This window comes from Procambarus clarkii, chromosome 19 (assembly GCF_040958095.1).
Source record: "Procambarus clarkii isolate CNS0578487 chromosome 19, FALCON_Pclarkii_2.0, whole genome shotgun sequence".
In the NCBI taxonomy this organism is placed as follows: domain Eukaryota; kingdom Metazoa; phylum Arthropoda; class Malacostraca; order Decapoda; family Cambaridae; genus Procambarus; species Procambarus clarkii.
Window position 1 is genome coordinate 35,897,821 of NC_091168.1, and position 20,983 is coordinate 35,918,803.

A 20,983-nucleotide genomic window follows, 5' to 3' on the forward strand; every position below is an offset into this window, starting at 1 on the left:
TAATAACCGCACTTGTAGTATATAATGTCGTCACACACATTACAAAGCAACCTTGATGCAAAATTCATAAACATGTATGATAAAGGTATGATAAAGGCATTACAGTCCACGGGCCAGATTCACGAAGCAGTTACGCAAGCACTTACGAATCTATACCTCTTTTCTCAATAATTGGCGGCTGTGTTTACAATTATTAAACAGTTAATGAGCTTCGAAATAACGGGAGCCTGTTTATAACAATAACAACAGTTGATTGGCAAGTTTTCATGCTTGTAAACTGTTTGATAAATGTAACCAAAGCCGTCAAAGATTGAGGAAAGATGTACACGTTCGTAAGTGCTTGCGTAACTGCTTCGTGAATCTGGCCCCAAGCCAGCCTGAAACGTCTTCACAAGGGTCCAGGACGGACTAAAACATCTCTACAAGGGTCCAGGCTGGACTGAATCGTCCCCACAAGGGTCCAGGACGGACTGAATCGTCCCCACAAGGGTCCAGGACGGACTGAATCGTCCCCACAAGGGTCCAGGACGGACTGAATCGTCTTCACAAGGGTCCAGGCTGGACTGAATCGTCCCCACAAGGGTCCAGGACGGACTGAATCGTCTTCACAAGGGTCCAGGCTGGACTGAATCGTCCCCACAAGGGTCCAGGCTGGACTGAATCGTCCCCACAAGGGTCCAGGCTGGACTGAATCGTCCCCACAAGGGTCCAGGACGGACTGAATCGTCTTCACAAGGGTCCAGGACGGACTGAAACGAATGGGTTGACTTGGGACTAAGCCAGTCGTTTGTGCTTGCAAGCTTCAGCTATTGGGTCCCGGCTTCCATCCGCCGGTTGTGTAATACAATGACTACGAGGCTGGAATTCCTCAAGTATATCACTGACGAAACCTGTCCATCTTTCCTCAGTGATGGAGCCATTGTTTACATGTATTAACCAGTTTACCAGCTGGTAAACTTCACAACCCGAGGTTGTTGTTGTGGTAAACAAAACCCGTAGCGCTTGGGGGCTCATACACTGTTTGATGGACGTAAACAAAGTCGTCACGATTGTTAAAAGATGTACAGGTTTCGTCAGTCAGCCAGCCAGCCAGCCAGCCAGCCAGCCAGCAAGCCAGCCAACCAGCCACCCAACCAGCCAGCCAGCCAGCCAGCCAGCCAGCTAGCCAGCCAGCCAACCAGCCAGTCAACCAGCCACCCCAGCCACCCAACCAGCCACCCAGCCAGCCAGCCAGTCAGCCAACCAGCCACCCAACCAGCCAACTAGCCAGCCAGCCAGCCAGCCAACCAGCCAACAAGCCAACCAGCCAGTCAACCAGCCAGCCACCCAGCCACCCAACCAGCCAGCCAACCAGCCAGCCAGCCAGCCAGCCAGCCAACCAGCCAGCTAACCACCCACCCAACCAGCCAGCCAACCAGCCAGCCAGCCAGGCAACCAGCCAGCCAACCAGACAGCCAGCCAGCCAACCAGCCAGCCAACCAGCCAGCCAGCCAGCCAACCAGCCAGCCAACCAGCCAGCCAACCAGCCAGCCAGCCAACCAGCCAACCAGCCAGCCAGCCAGCCAGCCAACCAGCCAGCCAGCCAGCCAGCCAGCCAGCCAGCCAGCCAGTCAACCAGCCAGCCAACCAGCCAGCCAACCAGCCAGCCAGCCAGCCAACCAGCCAGCCAACCAGCCAGCCAGCCACCCAGCCAGCCAGCCAACCAGCCACCCAACCAGCCAGCTAGCCAGCCAGCCAGCCAACCAGCCAGCCAGCCAACCAGCCAGCCACCTAACCAGCCAGCCAACCAGCCAGCCAGTCAACCAGCTAACCAGCCAGCCACCCAACCAGCCAGCCACCCAACCAGCCAGCCAGCCAGCCAACCAGCCAGCCAACCAGCCACCCAACCAGCCAGCCAATCAGCCAGCCAGCCAGCCAACCAGCCAGCCAGCCAGCCAGCCAGCCAGCCAACCAGCCAGCCAACCAGCTAGCCAGCCAGCCAGCCAGCCAGCCAGCCAGCCAGCCAACCAGCCAACCAGCCAGCCAGCCAGCCAACCAGCCAGCCAGCCAGCCAACCAGCCAGCCAACCAGCCAGCCAGCCAGCCAACCAGCCAGCCAACCAGCCACCCAACCAGCCAGCCAACCAGCCAGCCAACCAGCCAACCAGCCAGCCAACCAGCCAGCCAGCCAGCCAGCCAACCAGCCAGCCAACCAGCCAACCAGCCAGCCAACCAGCCACCCAACCAGCCAGCCAGCCAGTCAACCAGCTAACCAGCTAGCCACCCAACCAGCCAGCCAGCCAGCCAGCCAACCAGCCAGCCAACCAGCCACCCAACCAGCCAGCCAGCCAGTCAAACAGCCACCCAGCCAACCAGCCACCCAACCAGCCAGCCAGCCAGTCAACCAGCTAACCAGCCAGCCACCCAACCAGCCAGCCAGCCAGCCAGTCAAACAGCCACCCAACCAGCCACCCAACCAGCCAGCCAGCCAGCCAGTCAACCAGCCAGTCAAACAGCCACCCAACCAGCCAGCCAACCAGCCAGCCAGCCAGCCAACCAGCCAGCCAACTCTGGTAAACCACACATGCATTATTCCATCCAACTTACCGCCACCATTGTACAAACTTCCACCAAGAGCATGAAACAGCCCACCAACTTTCCTCTGACATTTTCCCTTCACTCGAGGCCATGACGGCCTGCTCCTGCTGCTGTCACTGGCGGCTGTTGACCCTCGGGGGAGAGCCAGGCACTAGCAACTGCTACCGACTGCCAGCTAGTTGTAGTCTGTCGTGCAGCTCTGGAGGACTGTACAGTGGTCAACCTTGCGAGAAACAACAGTTTAATTAAACGGTAATATCATCTTGGAGGAAGTGTTTACAAGGGCCGGGAGGGAGAGAGAGAGAGAGAGAGAGAGAGAGAGAGAGAGAGAGGGAGAGAGGGAGAGAGAGAGAGAGAGAGAGAGAGAGAGAGAGAGAGAGAGAGAGAGAGAGAGAGAGAGAGAGAGAGAGAGAGAGAGAGAGAGAGAGAGAGAGAGAGAGAGAGAGAGAGAGAGAGAGAGAGAGAGAGGGAGAGAGAGAGAGAGAGAGAGAGAGAGAGAGAGAGAGAGAGAGAGAGAGAGAGAGAGAGAGAGAGAGAGAGAGAGAGAGAGAGAGAGAGAGAGAGAGAGAGAGAGAGAGAGAGAGAGAGAGAGAGAGAGAGAGAAGCTAGGATAACATAACAATAATATTCCTGTTAACATAACTAATCAATTTTGAACCATATTACCAAAGAAAGTTTGATAATTTAACTGAAGAATCTTTGATAATATGACTGTGAAGAGAGAGTCCTGGACAATATACCCAACATGTCCTGAACAATATACCCAAGATGTCCTGAACAATATACCCAAGATGTCCTGGACAGTATAACCAAAGTGTCCTGGACAATATGACGAGATAATTCTGCCACCCCATTGGCTATTCCTGAGAAATTTTGAATTTATTTAACATACCAAATACACCCTCAAAAATTCTTAAAGAATATGAATTATTTGCTATGCAAATAATTAATCATTAAATAAGGCTGATTTCCGAAAATTTATGATTTACAGGACGTTGTGTTGAGCCGTGTGAGGAAAGGTGTTTGTCCTGGGAGTCATATTGGGTGGCAGCCGGGCAGACTAGTAGGCCTTAGGCCCAGGATGGCAGCAAGAATTTTTTTTTTTCTACCACAGACGTGGCCAGACATTTACAATGCTAACCAGCATATATACATTTTCTTCTGTCCTCCATGGACAGGGTTAGAGAAGTGTTAAACATATAGTTCAAGGGTTTATTGAACAATCAACTACAGAAGGTGGTTCGGTGCTTTTAAAATGCTAAGCTAACCTACATACGTAAATAGATAGATACACAGATTTACGTATGCCCTACATAAAGTGTTCGATGTGTCTTTTACATAGTGTCATTAATGTGCATTTACAAAGGTGAAATGTAATTCTGATCAGCTTCCATATATACTTTATACACATACATATACATACACACACATACACATATATGTACATATACATATATACATATACATACACACACATACACATATATGTACATATACATATATACATACATATATACACACACACATGCATTCACATACATTTGTCTCTTTTACTCTGACAGAGTGAGATAGCTGATAGAGAAACTAGTGTGGAATTAAGCACTTAATCACTGAAGGTGATGAAGGTGTTTTTACAAGCTCAGGTTATATAGTTACATCACATACATACATTGTATAATTGATACATTACATGGTCAATCTTGGATACAAGTCCAATATATCATCAAGTGTTCCAGTACTCATATAGTAACTACACAGTTCAGCATACGTTAGCCCAGGAGGGCTAAAGTCAGTCAATATGGGACATTCTACAATATAATGTTCAAGAGAGTGCATGTTTTCTCTTTCACAAAGTTGACACATTGTGTACTCGACATTTGGGTTTAGAGAAAGCTGCCAGATACGTCTATATCCCAGGCGTATTCTGGCCACTATAACTTCACATTGCCGGGTTCTTGTTCTATTAGTCCCATATGTGAATGTCTCCTCACGATATCTATCATAATATTTAATGCTACAACTTTCAGGTCTTTGTGAATTTGTTAGGTTGGTGAGATTTTCATTAGATATTTGTTTAAGTATTCTCTTCGTCACTGCTAATGAAACACCCATATCAATTTCTACCACTGGTTTTCTGCAGGCTGACTTAGCAAGCATATCAACAGTGTCATGCCTTGAGATGCCAACATGTGATGGTATCCATAGGAATTTAATCTCAAATCTGTTTTCTTTAGCAGCTAAAACATTCATTCGAATATCACGCAAGCAGGGAGGGAAGGTAGGGGGAGGGGAGGGAAGGTAGGGGGAGGGGAGGGGGAGGGGAGGGAAGGCAGGCAGTGGAAGGCAGGTATGGTGGAGAGCAGATGTGATGCCTGCCCCACCTTTTCTTGCATCATCTACACCTCTCCCCCCCCCCCCCTCACTCCCTCTCTCTCCCTCTCATTCCCTCTCTCTCTTTCCCTCTCATTCTCTCTCTTTCTCTCTCTCTCTCTCTCTCTCTCTCTCTCTCTCTCTCTCTCTCTCTCTCTCTCTCTCTCTCTCTCTCTCTCTCTCTCTCTCTCTCTCTCTCTCTCTCTCTCTCTCTCTCTCTCTCTCTCTCTCTCTCTCTCTCTCTCTCTCTCTCGCTCTCTCTCTCTCTCTCTTAGCTACCAAAACATAACCTTCATGTATTCTGTTCTCATATCCCAGCTCCTTGGCCTCATATCCCAGCTCCTTGGCCTCATATCCCAGCTCCTTGGCCTCATATCCCAGCTCCTTGGCCTCATATCCCAGCTCCTTGGCCTCATATCCCAGCTCCTTGTCCTCATATCCCAGCTCCTTGTCCTCATATCCCAGCTCCTTGGCCTCATATCCCAGTTCCTTGGCCTCATATCCCAGCTCCTTGTCCTCATATCGCAGCTCCTTGTCCTCGTATCCCAGCACCTTGTCCTCATATCCCAGCTCCTTATCCTCATATCCCAGCTCCTTGTCCTCATATCCCAGCTCCTTGTCCTCATATCCCAGCTCCTTGTCCTCATATCCCAGCTCCTTGTCCTCATATCCCAGCTCCTTGTCCTCATATCCCAGCTCCTTGTCCTCATATCCCAGCTTCTTGTTCTCATATCCCAGCTTCTTGTTCTCATATCCCAGCTCCTTGTCCTCATATCCCAGCTCTTCGTTCTCATATCCCAGCTCGTTGTCTTCATACCCCAGCGCCTTGTCCTCATATTCCAGCTCTTTGTTCTCATATCCCAGCTCCTGTTCCTCATATCCCAGCTCCTTGTCCTCATTCCCCAGCTCCTTGTCCCCATATCCCAGCTCCTTGTTCTCATATCCCAGCTCCTTGGCCTCATATCTAAGCTCCTTGTCCTCATACCCCAGCTCCTTATCCTCATATCCCAGCTCCTTGTTCTCATATCCCAGCTCCTTGGCCTCATATCCCAGCTCCTTGTCCTCATACCCCAGCTCCTTGTCCTCATTCCCCAGCTCCTTGTCCTCATTCCCCAGCTCCATGTCCTCATATCCCAGCTCCTTGTCCTCATATCCCAGCTCCTTGTCCTCATATCCCATCTCCTTGTCCTCATACCCCAGCTCCTTGTCCTCATATCCTAGCTCCTTGTCCTCATACCCCAGCTCCTTGTCCTCATTCCCCAGCTCCTTGTCCTCATTCCCCAGCTCCATGTCCTCATATCCCAGCTCCTTGTCCTCATATCCTAGCTCCTTGTCCTCATATCCCAGCTCCTTGTCCTCATATCCCAGCTCCTTGGCCTCATATTCTTTCCAATTACTGTGTAGTCATACTGGCTTAGCACTTTATCCTCATAATTACCTTTCCTTGCCTCATCCTCCTTCCTTCCTCCCTCTCTACCTACCTTCCTTCCTCCCTCCCTCCCTCCCTACCTGCCTTCCTCCCTCCCTCCCTCCCTACCTGCCCAAGGCGGCCTCCACTGGTCAGTGTGTCTGGGAGGGAGGGAGGGAGGGAGGGGGAAGGAGGGGTGGGGGGGAGCATACATTAAGGAGGGGTGGGGGTGGGGGGGGGGGGATGGGGGGGATGGGGGGGGATGGGGGGGGGGAGTTGCTATGCAACACCAATAACGGTTTCTCGGAGCTCACCTTGCTGACCTGCCCAGGTGGATACATACATACATACATACATACATACATACATACATACATACATACATACATACATACATACATACATACATACATACATGCATACATACATACATACATACATACATACATACATACATACATACATACATACATACATACATACATACATACATACATACATACATACATACATACATGCATACATACATACATACAGACATCCATATGTATAATCTTCTGCATCTCCTTCATCCTCCACTCTGTATAACTCGTGTTGTGTGTGTAGCAAGAACACACACACACATATATGTGTGTGTGTGCATGTGTTCACAATGTGAATCAAGACAGTCCCATAGATCAGACACACTCCACAGGACTTACAAAGTCCGACTGATCACAGGATTTGGTAAGACCAGATGTGTACCGGATCTACAAGCCAGGATCAGTCCAAGCATTGGTCAACTCACAGTTGTACTCTGATTGCTATCAAATGATAATCAGAGATCGAGGCAATCAGACCAGGTCCCGTGGTGTAGTCTGAATGAAACAGAAATCACAAGAGTTGTCAATAACAGAGCTACAACACTACTCTAGACGTAAACAATAGACCATAACAACAGTTGTCAATAACAGAGCTACAACACTACTCTAGACGTAAACAATAGACCATAACAACAGTTGTCAATAACAGAGCTACAACACTACTCTAGACGTAAACAATAGACCATAACAACAGTTGTCAATAACAGAGCTACAACACTACTCTAGACGTAAACAATAGACCATAACAACAGTTGTCAATAACAAAGCTACAACACTACTCTTGACGTAAACAATAGACCATAACAACAGTAGTCAATAACAGAGCTACAACACTACTCTAGACGTAAACAATAGACCATAACAACAGTTGTCAATAACAGAGCTACAACACTACTCTTGACGTAAACAATAGACCATAACAACAGTTGTCAATAACAGAGCTACAACACTACTCTTGACGTAAACAATAGACCATAACAACAGTAGTCAATAACAGAGCTACAACACTACTCTAGACGTAAACAATAGACCATAACAACAGTTGTCAATAACAGAGCTACAACACTACTCTTGACGTAAACAATAGACCATAACAACAGTTGTCAATAACAGAGCTACAACACTACTCTTGACGTAAACAATAGACCATAACAACAGTTGTCAATAACAGAGCTACAACACTACTCTTGACGTAAACAATAGACCATAACAACAGTTGTCAATAACAGAGCTACAACACTACTCTTGACGTAAACAATAGACCATAACAACAGTTGTCAATAACAGAGCTACAACACTACTCTTGACGTAAACAATAGTCCATAACAACAGTTGTCAATAACAGAGCTACAACACTACTCTTGACGTAAACAATAGTCCATAACAACAGTAGTCAATAACAGAGCTACAACACTACTCTTGACGTAAACAATAGACCATAACAACAGTAGTCAATAACAGAGCTACAACACTACTCTTGACGTAAACAATAGTCCATAACAACAGTAGTCAATAACAGAGCTACAACACTACTCTTGACGTAAACAATAGACCATAACAACAGTTGTCAATAACAGAGCTACAACACTACTCTTGACGTAAACAATAGTCCATAACAACAGTTGTCAATAACAGAGCTACAACACTACTCTTGACGTAAACAATAGACCATAACAACAGTTGTCAATAACAGAGCTACAACACTACTCTTGACGTAAACAATAGACCATAACAACAGTAGCAATGACTGCCACCTTACCAAACACGCAACCGTTGCAACAGAGGTCCATCAAACAATTATAGGTTTCAAGAACAAGGCGCCGGGCAACAGCAGGATAAATAAGATGGTATTAACCAGCCTACCGGTGATTGCACTCCATCAATGCACATGTATAGTAAATGCAGCTCTTGCAAGGCCTAGATGTAGTACAGAATGATGCCATGCGCATCATCCTGGGTTGTCCTAGAACTGTCAGCATTGTTAACATGAGAAAGGAACTAAACTTACCTTCAGTTTACGAAAGAATAGTTCTACTTAGTACTATGTTTTGCGCAAAAACTTTGAAAAATAATGGTCCCCCTCGGCTCTATTCAGATTAAATTGAGATCCATTCTAAACAATTCTGTCTGTTCCCTCAATCCGCCGCAAAAAGCTCCCTACAGTGTGTGGCTCAGTTGTTGTGCCTATAATTTTCTGAAACTGAATGTGTCTCTTAATCCTGATAAAACTGTTAACTATATTCCCCCTTGGAAAGATGTACAGGACTCTATACATTATACACCCATCAGTGTAAAGCAAATGTATAACATTGAAACTATGAGATGTATAACATTAGAAGCTATTGACAGTCATCTTCAAAATCTCAAACCAACTGAATCCTATGTCTTTAGTGATGGCTCCGTGCAGTTAGGCACTGGTAGAACAGGTTGTGCATGTGCAGTGTACAAAGGGAATGAAATGATCATGTCTAGTACACAGAGATTGAACAACTGGGCAAGCACGACACAGACCGAGCTATTGGGCATTTATCTAGCCACTGAATACCTTAAGCTCAATGGTGGTGGAGTGATATTTTGTGACTCTAAAAGTGCTCTGTAGTCCTTAAATAACCCATCACAATGTATGTCTGAAGTAGCTTGTAATATTAAATGGAATGTAATTTTTGCCAATGATAATAACTCTTGTATAAAATTTGTGTGGATCCCATCCCATGTTGGAGTTGGAAAACATGACTTTGTAAAGCGATTGGCCAATGAGGCTTGCAGGAAAGAAAACATTGATTATGACTTTGGACTATCTAATGCTATTATTAGAAACATACAAATTAAAGAAATTAACTCAAATTTAGAAGAACTAAGAAATGCACAGAGACCTGAAAGCTGCAGTATTAAAAGTTATGACAAGTTTTGTAATAATAGGTATTTGTATGGTCAGCACAGTAACCGGACCAGGCAATGTGATGTAGTAATTGCGCGAATTCGCCTTGGCTATAAACACATCTGGCAGGTTAGTGAGGCTGAGCCACTACCAGAATATTCAGATTGTAAACTCTGTGATAAACCTTTAATGCATTCACTAGAACACTATATTGATGAACGTGAAACCGTAAAGGACTTTAGACCTCCTGGCCTCTTGTACCACCAACTGTGTAACTATTTCATTGACTCAGGAGTTCTGGACGACATCCTAACAATTTATCCAAAATTTGATTGTCCATTTTAAAGAATGAAGAACAATTTTATTTAAATTACTTCTAAGCTGCGTCACTTATGAACCCATCCCTGCCCTTGTGTGGCAGTGCACAATAGAAGGTTGTTTTCACATATTCATACATTAAAACATTGATTGTAAACATGATATATATGTGTTTCAGCCTACAGTTTAGACCTATTGTCTTGTGTATGACCCTCTGTCCTGCGTGACAGTGAATACCAGCATTATCCTCACTTTAATAAGACTTAATTGAAATCCTCAGATTAGGCAAAATTGTAATTAATATTGTCAATAAAGATGTTAATAATAATAATAACTGGAGCTTTTTTTTTTATCTTATTCCCCACATACTACAAAGTTTGCCGCAATCAGATCAATCCCCAAGCCAGGTAAACCCCCAACCCAAACTGAAAACTACAGACCAATCGAGGACATGACCTCGAAGTACCAGGTAAAATATTCTAGAAAATAATCAATCAGAGACTTGTGAAGTACATGGAGGAGGAAGGGAAGTATAACACCAGGCAGCATGGGTTTAGAAACCGCAGAGTGGCCCATACAGCTATAGCCCTGATCTACCAGCATATAGCAGAGGGGCCCATACAGCTATAGCCCTGATCTACCAGCATATAGCAGAGGGGCCCATACAGCTATAGCCCTGATCTACCAGCATATAGCAGAGGGGCCCATACAGCTATAGCCCTGATCTACCAGCATATAGCAGAGGGGCCCATACAGCTATAGCCCTGATCTACCAGCATATAGCAGAGGGGCCCATACAGCTATAGCCCTGATCTGCCAGCATATAGCAGAGGGGCCCATACAGCTATAGCCCTGATCTGCCAGCATATAGCAGAGGGACCCATACAGCTATAGCCCTGATCTACCAGCATATAGCCAACTCATGTAAGGGACCGACTAAACAAAGCCAAAGCAGCATTAGGAAAACTGAGAAGATTCCGAAGCCTCAGTACTAACATTCAGATACACCTATATAAGGCTCTAGTTCGGCCGCATCTAGAGTATCCCCCAGTACCACTACACACCATAAAGAAAACTAACATGCAGAAACTGCAAGCAGTACAAAATAAGGCGCTAAGGAGAGCAGCAAAACACCGTTCACCATATGATCAGACAATCCAGGAGCTCCACGAACTCCTGAACATACAGCCACTAGACATCAGACTGCAGCACCAAGCCATCAGGGTGTGGAACACCATCCCAATGTTAGAGGACCCAATGTTAGAAAGATTACTCCAAGATCAGACGCCCATAGTGACATCATACGTCATTATAGGCGAGTTTGGGGCCCATAACACTAAACTCACGAGATAACTTAAAGCATGAGGCTTAGATTAACATTTAAAGAATTAGGCCTATGATAAGAAGAGACAAGAGTGAGTAAAACTGGGTGTCATTATCGCCTCGCCTGGTCAGTACGGCGATAAGCTAATCGTTTTGTATTATCATAGAATCTTTGAGGCCCAATCACGTGGACTGGTCGGTTGAGCGACGGCCTCGCTTCTTGCAGGGCCGGAGTTCGAGCCCTCAATGATCCATGTCATTGGGATATGTTTCTTCACTCTGATCCATATATCGTAGCTCCCTGTCCTCATATTCCAGCTCCTTGTCCTCATACCCCAGCTCCTTGTCCCCATACCCCAGCTCCTTGTCCTCATATCCCAGCTCCTTGTTCTTATATCCCAGCTCCTGGTCCTCATATCCCAGCTCCTTGTCCTCATATCCCAGCTCCTTGTCCTCATATCCCAGCTCCTTGTCCTCATATCCCAGCTCCTTGTTCTCATATCCCAGCTCCTTGTCCTCATATCCCAGCTCACTGTCCTCATATCTCAGCTCCTTGTCCTCATATCCCTGCTCCTTGTCCTCATATCCCAGCTCCTTGTCCTCATATCCCAGCTCCTTGTCCTCATATCCCAGCTCCTTGTCCTCATATCCCAGCTCCTTGTCCTCATATCCCAGCTCCTTGTCCTCATATCCCAGCTCCTTGTCCTCATATCCCAGCTCCTTGTCCTCATATCCCAGCTCCCGTTCCTCATATCCCAGCTCCTGTTCCTCATATCCCAGCTCCTTGTCCTCATATCCCAGCTCTTTGTCCTCATATCCCAACTCATTGTCCTCATATCCCAGCTCCTTGTACTCATATCCCAGCTCCTGTTCCTCATATCCCAGCTCCTTGGCCTCATATCCCAGCTCATGGTCCTCATATCCCAGCTCCTTATCCTCATATCCCAGCTCCTGGTCCTCATATCCCAGCTCCTTGTCCTCATATCCCAGCTCCTTGTCCTCATATCCCAGCTCCTTGTCCTCATATCCCAGCTCCTTGTCCTCATATCCCAGCTCACTGTCCTCATATTCCTGGTCCTCATATCCCAACTCCTTGTCCTCATATCCCAGTTCCTTGTCCTCATATCCCAGCTCCTTGTCCTCATACCCCAGCTCCTTATCCTCATTTCCCAGCTCCTTGTCCTCATATCCCAGCTCCTGGTCCTCATACCCCAGCTCCTTGTCCTCATACCCCAGCTCCTTATCCTCATATCCCAGCTCCATATCCTCATATCCCAGCTCCTGCTCCTCATATCCCAGCTCCTGTCGTCATACCCCAGCTCCTGGTCCTCATATCTCAGCTCCTGGTCCTCATATCCCAGCTCCTTGTCCTCATATCCCAGCTCCTTATCCTCATATCCCAGCTCCTTGTCCTCATATCCCAGCTCCTTATCCTCATATTCCAGCTCCTGGTCCTCATACCCCAGCTCCTTATCCTCATATCCCAGCTCCTGGTCCTCATACCCCAGCTCATTGTCCTCATATCCCAGCTCCTTATCCTCATATCCCAGCTCCTTGTCCTCATACCCCAGCTCCTTGTCCTCATATCTCAGCTCCTTATCCTCATACCCCAGCTCCTTATCCTCATATCCCAGCTCCTGGTCCTCATACCCCAGCTCCTGGTCCTCATATCCCAGCTCCTTGTTCTCATATCCAAGCTCCTGGTCCTCATATCCCAGCTCCTTGTCCTCATATCCAAGCTCCTTGTCCTTATATCCCAGCTCCTGGTCCTCATACCCCAGCTCCTGGTCCTCACATCCCAGCTCCTTGTCCTCATACCCCAGCTCCTGGTCCTCATATCCCAGCTCCTTATCCTCATACCCCAGCTCCTGGTCCTCATACCCCAGCTCCTTGTCCTCACATCCCAGCTCCTTGTCCTCATATCCCAGCTCCTGGTCCTCATATCCCAGCTCCTTGTCCTCATATCCCAGCTCCTGGTCCTCATATCCCAGCTTCTGGTCCTCATACCCGAGCTCCTTGCCCTCATACCCCAGCTCCTTATCCTCATATCCCAGCTCCTTATCCTCATATCCCAGTTCCTGCTCCTCATATCCCAGCTCTTGTCCTCATACCCCAGCTCCTGGTCCTCATATCCCAGCTCCTGGTCCTCATATCCCAGCTCCTGGTCCTCATATCCCAGCTCCTGGTCCTCATATCCCAGCTCCTGGTCCTCATATCCCAGCTCCTGGTCCTCATACCCCAGCTCCTGGTCCTCATACCCCAGCTCCTGGTCCTCATATCCCAGCTCCTGGTCCTCATATCCCAGCTCCTGGTCCTCATATCCCAGCTCCTGGTCCTCATATCCCAGCTTCTGGTCCTCATATCCCAGCTCCTGGTCCTCATATCCCAGCTCCTGGTCCTCATACCCCGCTCCTGGTCCTCATATCCCAGCTCCTGGTCCTCATATCCCAGCTCCTGGTCCTCATATCCCAGCTCCTTGTCCTCATATCCCAGCTCCTTGTCCTCATACCCCAGCTCCTGGTCCTCATATCCCAGCTCCTTGCCCTCATATCCCAGCTCCTTATCCTCATATCCCAGTTCCTGCTCCTCATATCCCAGCTCTTGTCCTCATACCCCAGCTCCTGGTCCTCATATCCCAGCTCCTTGCCCTCATACCCCAGCTCCTTATCCTCATATCCCAGCTCCTTATCCTCATATCCCAGTTCCTGCTCCTCATATCCCAGCTCTTGTCCTCATACCCCAGCTCCTGGTCCTCATATCCCAGCTCCTGGTCCTCATATCCCAGCTCCTGGTCCTCATATCCCAGCTCCTGGTCCTCATATCCCAGCTCCTTGTCCTCATATCCCAGCTCCTGGTCCTCATATCCCAGCTCCTGGTCCTCATATCCCTCCCAAGCTTATAATATTAAAATAAACACAAGTTATGAATGGTTTTTTGTTTTGACTGATAAAAAATGAGCCCACCGTATGGCAACACTTCAAGCCTTTCCAACTTCTAAGATATTTTTCCGTTATTTTTTTCATTTGTCTTTTTTATTATATTTTATAAATTTTAAGGCTTACCCACTTTTGATAATGAATATATATATTGTGACTGATGTGTTAGGTTATATAATAATCTTATATGAGCTGTAGTAATAATATATATATATATATATGCTAGTTGGCACCTCACACTGTTCTGGGGCATTTAAACTATAAAAATAGTAACAATTTTTATTATTTTCTGATATAGATAAATCTATAAAATTGAAAGAACAGAAGCCTATTTAGGGAAAGGTCTTCTTGAAGCCTCTTAAAATGCTGATGACAATTTAAATTTAAATTAAATTTAAATTTAATGTCATTAAATTTTAATTTAATGACTTTTCTAAATCCACAAGAGATTCTGCTGTAAAAACTTTCTCTCATCAATACTATTTTATGCGACATTTTTGGTGTTGTATTAAATATTGAGAAGGAAACAATGTAGCGACAGAGTGGAGGGTTTAGTGTGTAAGATGTTAAGGTGTTGGTTGCCAGAGTGACCGAGAGCAGCATCACTGGCGGATATGGGGTGAGATAACCCAGCCAGCCAGCCAGCCAGCCAGCCAGTCCACCAGCATGCCAGCCAGCCAGCCAGCCAACCAGCCAGCCAACCAGCCAGCCGGTCCACCAGCATGCCAACCAGCATGCCAGCCAGCCGGTCCACCAGCATGCCAACCAGCATGCCAGCCAGCCAGCCAGCCAGCCAACCAGCCAGCCGGTCCACCAGCATGCCAACCAGCATGCCAGCCAGCCGGTCCACCAGCATGCCAACCAGCATGCCAGCCAGCCTGTCCACCAGCCAGTCAGCCAGGCAACCAGCCACACAGACTGGATGGCTGGTTGTGGGTGGCTGTGTGTGTGGGTGGTTGGCTTCAATAAGACACAAGCCTCACCTTGTCCAGGCCGGTGAGTGGGCTGCCTTTGATGGTGTGAGTGAGGGTGGCTGAGAGGATGAGGAGAGATGACGACGGCTGAGAGCCAGAAGAGGAAGAGAGAGAGAGAGAGAGAGAGAGAGAGAGAGAGAGAGAGAGAGAGAGAGAGAGAGAGAGAGAGAGAGAGAGAGAGAGAGAGAGAGAGAGAGAAGCAGCAGTCAACCTGTCGTGGGTTAAGGCTCGGCATCTCCGGTTACTGCCTCCGTCAGAGGAGCAGAAGGAGAAGAAGAAGAAGGAAGAGAAGGAAGAGGAGGAGGAGGACCATCTGTCAGCGGGTGTGATGGGTGGAAGCTGCCCCATCCCCCAGCTGCCTCACCGAGAAGGCCTACGTACCCAGCCTCAAATTATCTCTCCAAAACAGATTTTCTTCAAGTTAAATTCCCACGAAGACAGATTACCTAAAAAAAAAAAAAGATTCTCCTAAATACTCAAAATAATAAATAATTTGTATCTATTTATAGTGGATAGTTACATGTCCCGGGAAGGCTTAAAGTTTCAGTTGGGTAGCGGTTTGTTGCCTCTGAAATCCTTCCTTACTGTGGCTGGCCCATGGCTCAGTCGGTTGAGCACTCCCTTTCCCTTTATATATATATATATATATATATATATATATATATATATATATATATATATATATATATATATATATATATATATATATATATATATATATATATATATATATATATATGTCGTACCTAGTAGCCAGAACGCACTTCTCAGCCTACTATGCAAGGCCCGATTTGCCTAATAAGCCAAGTTTTCATGAATTAATTGTTTTTCGACTACCTAACCTACCTAACCTAACCTAACCTAACTTTTTCGGCTACCTAACCTAACCTAACCTATAAAGATAGGTTAGGTAAGGTTAGGTAGGGTTGGTTAGGTTAGGTCATATATCTACGTTAATTTTAACTCCAATAAAAAAAAATTGACCTCATACATAATGAAATGGGTAGCTTTATCATTTCATAAGAAAAAAATTTGAAAAAAATTATTATTTCTGGAAAACTTGGCTTATTAGGCAAATCGGGCCTTGCATAGTAGGCTGAGAAGTGCGTTCTGGCTACTAGGTACGACATATATATATATATATATATATATATATATATATATATATATATATATATATATATATATATATATATATATATGCAATCAAATAACTATTAATTCAATTATATGTATAGATTAGAACATAAAAAAATAAAAATTTTAATGATGTTATTACGTATTAAATTAGTCAATAAATAAATAAAAACCCCAAAATAGATCAAATAATTAACTTAAAATAGGTAAAATAATTAAGATAACTTTGATAACTTCAGAATAACTTCTTAACTCTCTTAATAATTTCTTAAAATTACGACGATATCTTATCGGTCGCGGTGTAACACGTCGACTTCTCTGGCAGGTGTTCAGAAGGTAACTTGATGAGCACCTCCAACAGGCTCTTGAGAGCTACGCGACTGTTGTGGGAAGCATCCTGCAGAACGTCAGTAGCTAGTCTAAGTGGACCTTAGTAACGCTTAATCTATTCACCTATCAATAAATAGGTTCCCCCCCCCCCTCCTGCCTGGAGTTTGGCAACTGTTGTGGCTGGCATCCTGCAGAAGGTTTAGCCTAGGACCTCGACTCCTCTCTCTTCCCAAACAACGTGAAACCAAAAGGTAGGTACAAATATTCCCGCGCAAATGTTGCCGCGCAAATGTTGCCGCGCGAATGTTCCCGTGCGAATGTTCCCGCGCGAATGTTCCCGCGCAAATGTTGCCGCGCAAGTGCTACCGCGCATGTAAACAAAGGAAGGTGCACAAGGCGTCGTTAGAGTTCCTGCCCCGAGGACATCTTATCAGGTTTCTCGGACGGCAACGTCTGCGCGCGTTCTCCTCTGTTACGCCGGAGACCGCCGACGACTGAGTGGTAGAACTTTCAGGGGCTCTGGAGGCCTCCGTCGACAGTTGTAGAACTTTCAGGGGTTCTGGAGGCCTCCGTCGACAGTTGTAGAACTTTCAGGGGCTCTGGAGGCTTCCGTCGACAGTTGTAGAACTTTCAGGGGGTCTGGAGGCCTCCGTCGACAGTTATAGAACTTTCAGGGGCTCTGGAGGCCTCCGTCGACAGTTGTAGAACTTTCAGGGGCTCTGGAGGCCGCCAACGACAGTTATAGAACTTTCAGGGGCTCTGGAGGCCGCCGACGACAGTTATAGAACTTTCAGGGGCTCCGGAAGCTTCAGGCGGAACATGGTAGGACTTCGATGAGCTCTTTGAGACCAGGAAAGTGAACACTAAGAGTAGGCAGGGTAGCAAAGACCTTAAGACTTCAATAACAAACTATAGATATTTCAGGCTTCGCCTTTTATCTAGGCTTCAGTTTCATAGCTTTCGGGTCGAAAGAGTAATGTTGAAAGGCTTCATGAGCGGTGAGGCTTCAGTGTCATGAGGTTTCACAACCCGTCCTCAGACCCAGCCCGTCCTCGACTCAAGTCCATTACATCCAGCGGTCGACCCCACAGCCGCATTCATCAATTTTAACATGCTGTTCATTCGAACAGAACTTTTCTCAAATGTAAATTAATATTATATTATATTAGCATATTGTGCATATTTAGGCATAGGTTAGGTTAGGTGTTTAGGTTCTGTTGGCGATTATTTGTATTTGTAGTACGTGGGTGAAGCATTTATAGCGTTGTGGTTCGAACAAAATTCGTCAGTGAAGCACTTGTTCCGGATATGTTCGAACGTCAGCAGTTGTGAGTCGTGTGTAAACCGCTTTTCATTCATAAACAGGGGGTTTGGCGGGTGCATGGAATCACTTTTGGATCTTTGTTTGGAGGACGGGCTGTATAAACAGCCTCCTGGTGCTTCGGAGCTCGTTAACTGTTTAATCAGCCCGTCCTCCAAACAAAGACCCGAAAGTAATTCCATGCACCCGCCAAACCCCCTGTTTATGAATGAAAAACGGTTTACACACGACTCACAACTGCTGACGTTCGAACACTTCCGGAACAAGTGCTTCACTGACGAATTTTGTTCGAACCACAACGCTATAAATGCTTCACCCACGTACTACAAATACAAATAATCGCCAACAGAACCTAAACACCTAACCTAACCTATGCCTAAATATGCACAATATGCTAATATAATATAATATTAATTTACATTTGAGAAAAGTTCTGTTCGAATGAACAGCATGTTAAAATTGATGAATGCGTCTGTGGGGTTGACCGCTGGATGTAATGGACTTGAGTCGAGGACGGGTTGGTTTAATAATTGTAAACAAAGCCGCCAAAGACTGAGAAAAGATGTACAGGTTCGTAAGTGTTTGCGTAATTTCTTTGTGAATCTGGCCCCTGGGGGGGGGGGGGTTGTGGGTTGTCCAAGCTCTTAGACTCCTTGAGAGATACAAACAACGATTGAGGAAAGAGATGTAGAGGTTTCGCAAGTAGACTCGTGAATGTGCGATAGCTCCCGGGCCCCGGCGTAGCCAGATGCTGCACTTAAGCGCTTCCCAACGTCTTCAAGGCATATCCCCAGACACCTCAATCCTCCCTCCCCCCCTCTTCCCCTCCCCCCAGTCACCCCCCCCCCCACCTCCAAACCTGTCCTAGCGGACGTAACACCTGGAATCCAGCGGCCAGTCACGGCCGCTGTACACCTGTACGTCAGTTAATTGAGAGTTGAGAGGCTGGGCCCAAGAGCCGAAGCCCAACCTCGCAAGCACAACTAGGCGAGTACTTCCCTCTGCTACGAAAGCAGTCTGGGCGAGAAGGGTCCAAGACCTGAGTCACGCCTGTATTTGTCTACGTCATTGGTTCTCCGTAAACAATCGGTTTCTCCATAAAGGATCGGTGCTGGGACCAATTCTATTTCTATCTTGAGGTTATCTTGAGATGATTTCGGGGCTATAGTGTCCCCGCGGCCCGGTCCTCGACCAGGCCTCCACCCCCAGGAAGCAGCCCGTGACAGCTGGCTAACACCCAGGTGCTAACACCCATTTTACTGCTAGGTAACAGGGGCATAGGGTGAAAGAAACTCTGCCCTTTGTTTCTCGCCGGCGCCTGGGATCGAACCCAGGACCACAGGATCACAAGTCCAGCGTTCTGTCCGCTCGGCCGACCGGCTCCCTCATATTCTAATATATGTTAACGACATGTTAACAGGAGTAGAGTCCTACATGTCGATGTTCGTGGATGATGCAAAGTTGATGAGAAGACTTGTGACAGATGAGGATTGTATTATCCTCCAAGAGGACTTGAACAGATTGCAGAGATGGTCAGAGAAATGGCTACTGGAGCTCAACACGAGCAAATGTAAAGTTATGGAAATGGGACTAGGTGATAGGAGACCAAAGGGACAGTACACAATGAAGGGGAACAGCCTACCTGTGACGACGCGAGAAAGAGACCTGGGCGTGGACGTATCACCTAATCAGGGCGCCTGACAGCTGGGTGGACAGCGCTTCGGATTCGTAGTCCTAAGATTCCGGGTTCGATCCCCAGTGGAGGCGGAGACAAATGGGCAAAATGTTTCTTTCACCCTGATGCCCCTGTTACCTAGCAATAAATAGGTACCTGGGAGTTAGATAGTTGCTATGGGCTGCTTCCCAAGGGGGCGGGGGGGTGCAACAAAAAGGAGGCCTGGTCGAGGACCGGGCCGCGGGGACGTTAAGCCCCGAAATCATCTCAAGATAACCTAATCTAAGTCCTGAGGCACATATAAATAGGATAACGACAGCAGCAGCGTACACTTAGTACGCAAAAGTTAGAACATCATTCAGAAACCTAAGTAAGGAGGCATTTAGGGCGCTTTACACTGCCTAGGTGAGGCCAGTCTTAGAGTATGTCGCCTCATCATGGAGTCCCCATCTGAAGAAACACGTAAGGACCAATGTGTAACCAATTACCATTTACCATAGAGTTTTACCGTTTACATTTACCAATGTAACGTACGATTATGTTACGTTGTTGGGTAGATTAGATACACAGTGTTTAGTGAGTTTCACATTTATTTAGTTGTCCTGGATACAGCAGTGTCGTAGATGTTAAGACGGAGCTTGGAGCAGAGCAGAGAGCTGAGTGAGGCCGGAGTCCCGGAGCTCTATGTGGGAGTCCCGGAGCTCTATGTGGGAGAGTCGCGGAGCTCTATGTGGGAGAGTCCCGGAGCTCTATGTGGGAGAGTCCCGGAGCTCTATGTGGGAGAGTCCCGGAGCTCTATGTGGGAGTCCCGGAGCTCTATGTGGGAGAGTCCCGGAGCTCTATGTGGGAGAGTCCCGGAGCTCTATGTGGGAGAGTCCCGGAGCTTTATGTGGGAGAGTCGCGGAGCTCTATGTGGGAGAGTCCCGGAGCTCTATGTGGGAGAGTCCCGGAGCTCTATGTGGGAGAGTCCCGGAGCTTTATGTGGGAGAGTCCCGGAGCTCTATGTGGGAGAGTCCCGGAGCTCTATGTGGGAGAGTCCCGGAGCTCTATGTGGGAGAGTCGCGGAGCTCTATGAACTGGAAAAGGTGCAGAGGTTTGCGACGAGCTGCTCGTCCCAGCGTTACGAGGGATGGGATATGATGAGCGCCTGAAAGAACTGAACCTTACGACACTAGAAAAAAGAAGGGAGAGGGGGAGGATATGATAGGAACGTATAAAATACTCAGAGGGATTGACAGAGTGGAAATAGATGAAATGTTCACACGGAATAGTAACAGAACGATGGGGCATAGGTGGAAGCTGGAAACTCAGATGAGTCACAGAGATGTTAGGAAGTTTTCTTTTAGCATGAGAGTAGTGGGAAAATGGAATGCAC

The 20,983-nt window shown here is 47.0% G+C and overlaps 1 protein-coding gene across 1 annotated transcript in view; it reads left to right on the plus strand.

The window, feature by feature from the left end:
• Nucleotides 1–10,363: 10,363 nt before the first annotated feature.
• Nucleotides 10,364–20,983, plus strand: part of LOC138366415 (proteoglycan 4-like) — a 13,722-nt gene continuing 3,102 nt past the window's right edge. The window contains exon 1 of the mRNA XM_069327460.1: nucleotides 10,364–10,381. Coding sequence (XP_069183561.1) covers nucleotides 10,364–10,381 — 18 coding nt within the window. The remainder of the gene's footprint in view (nucleotides 10,382–20,983) is intronic.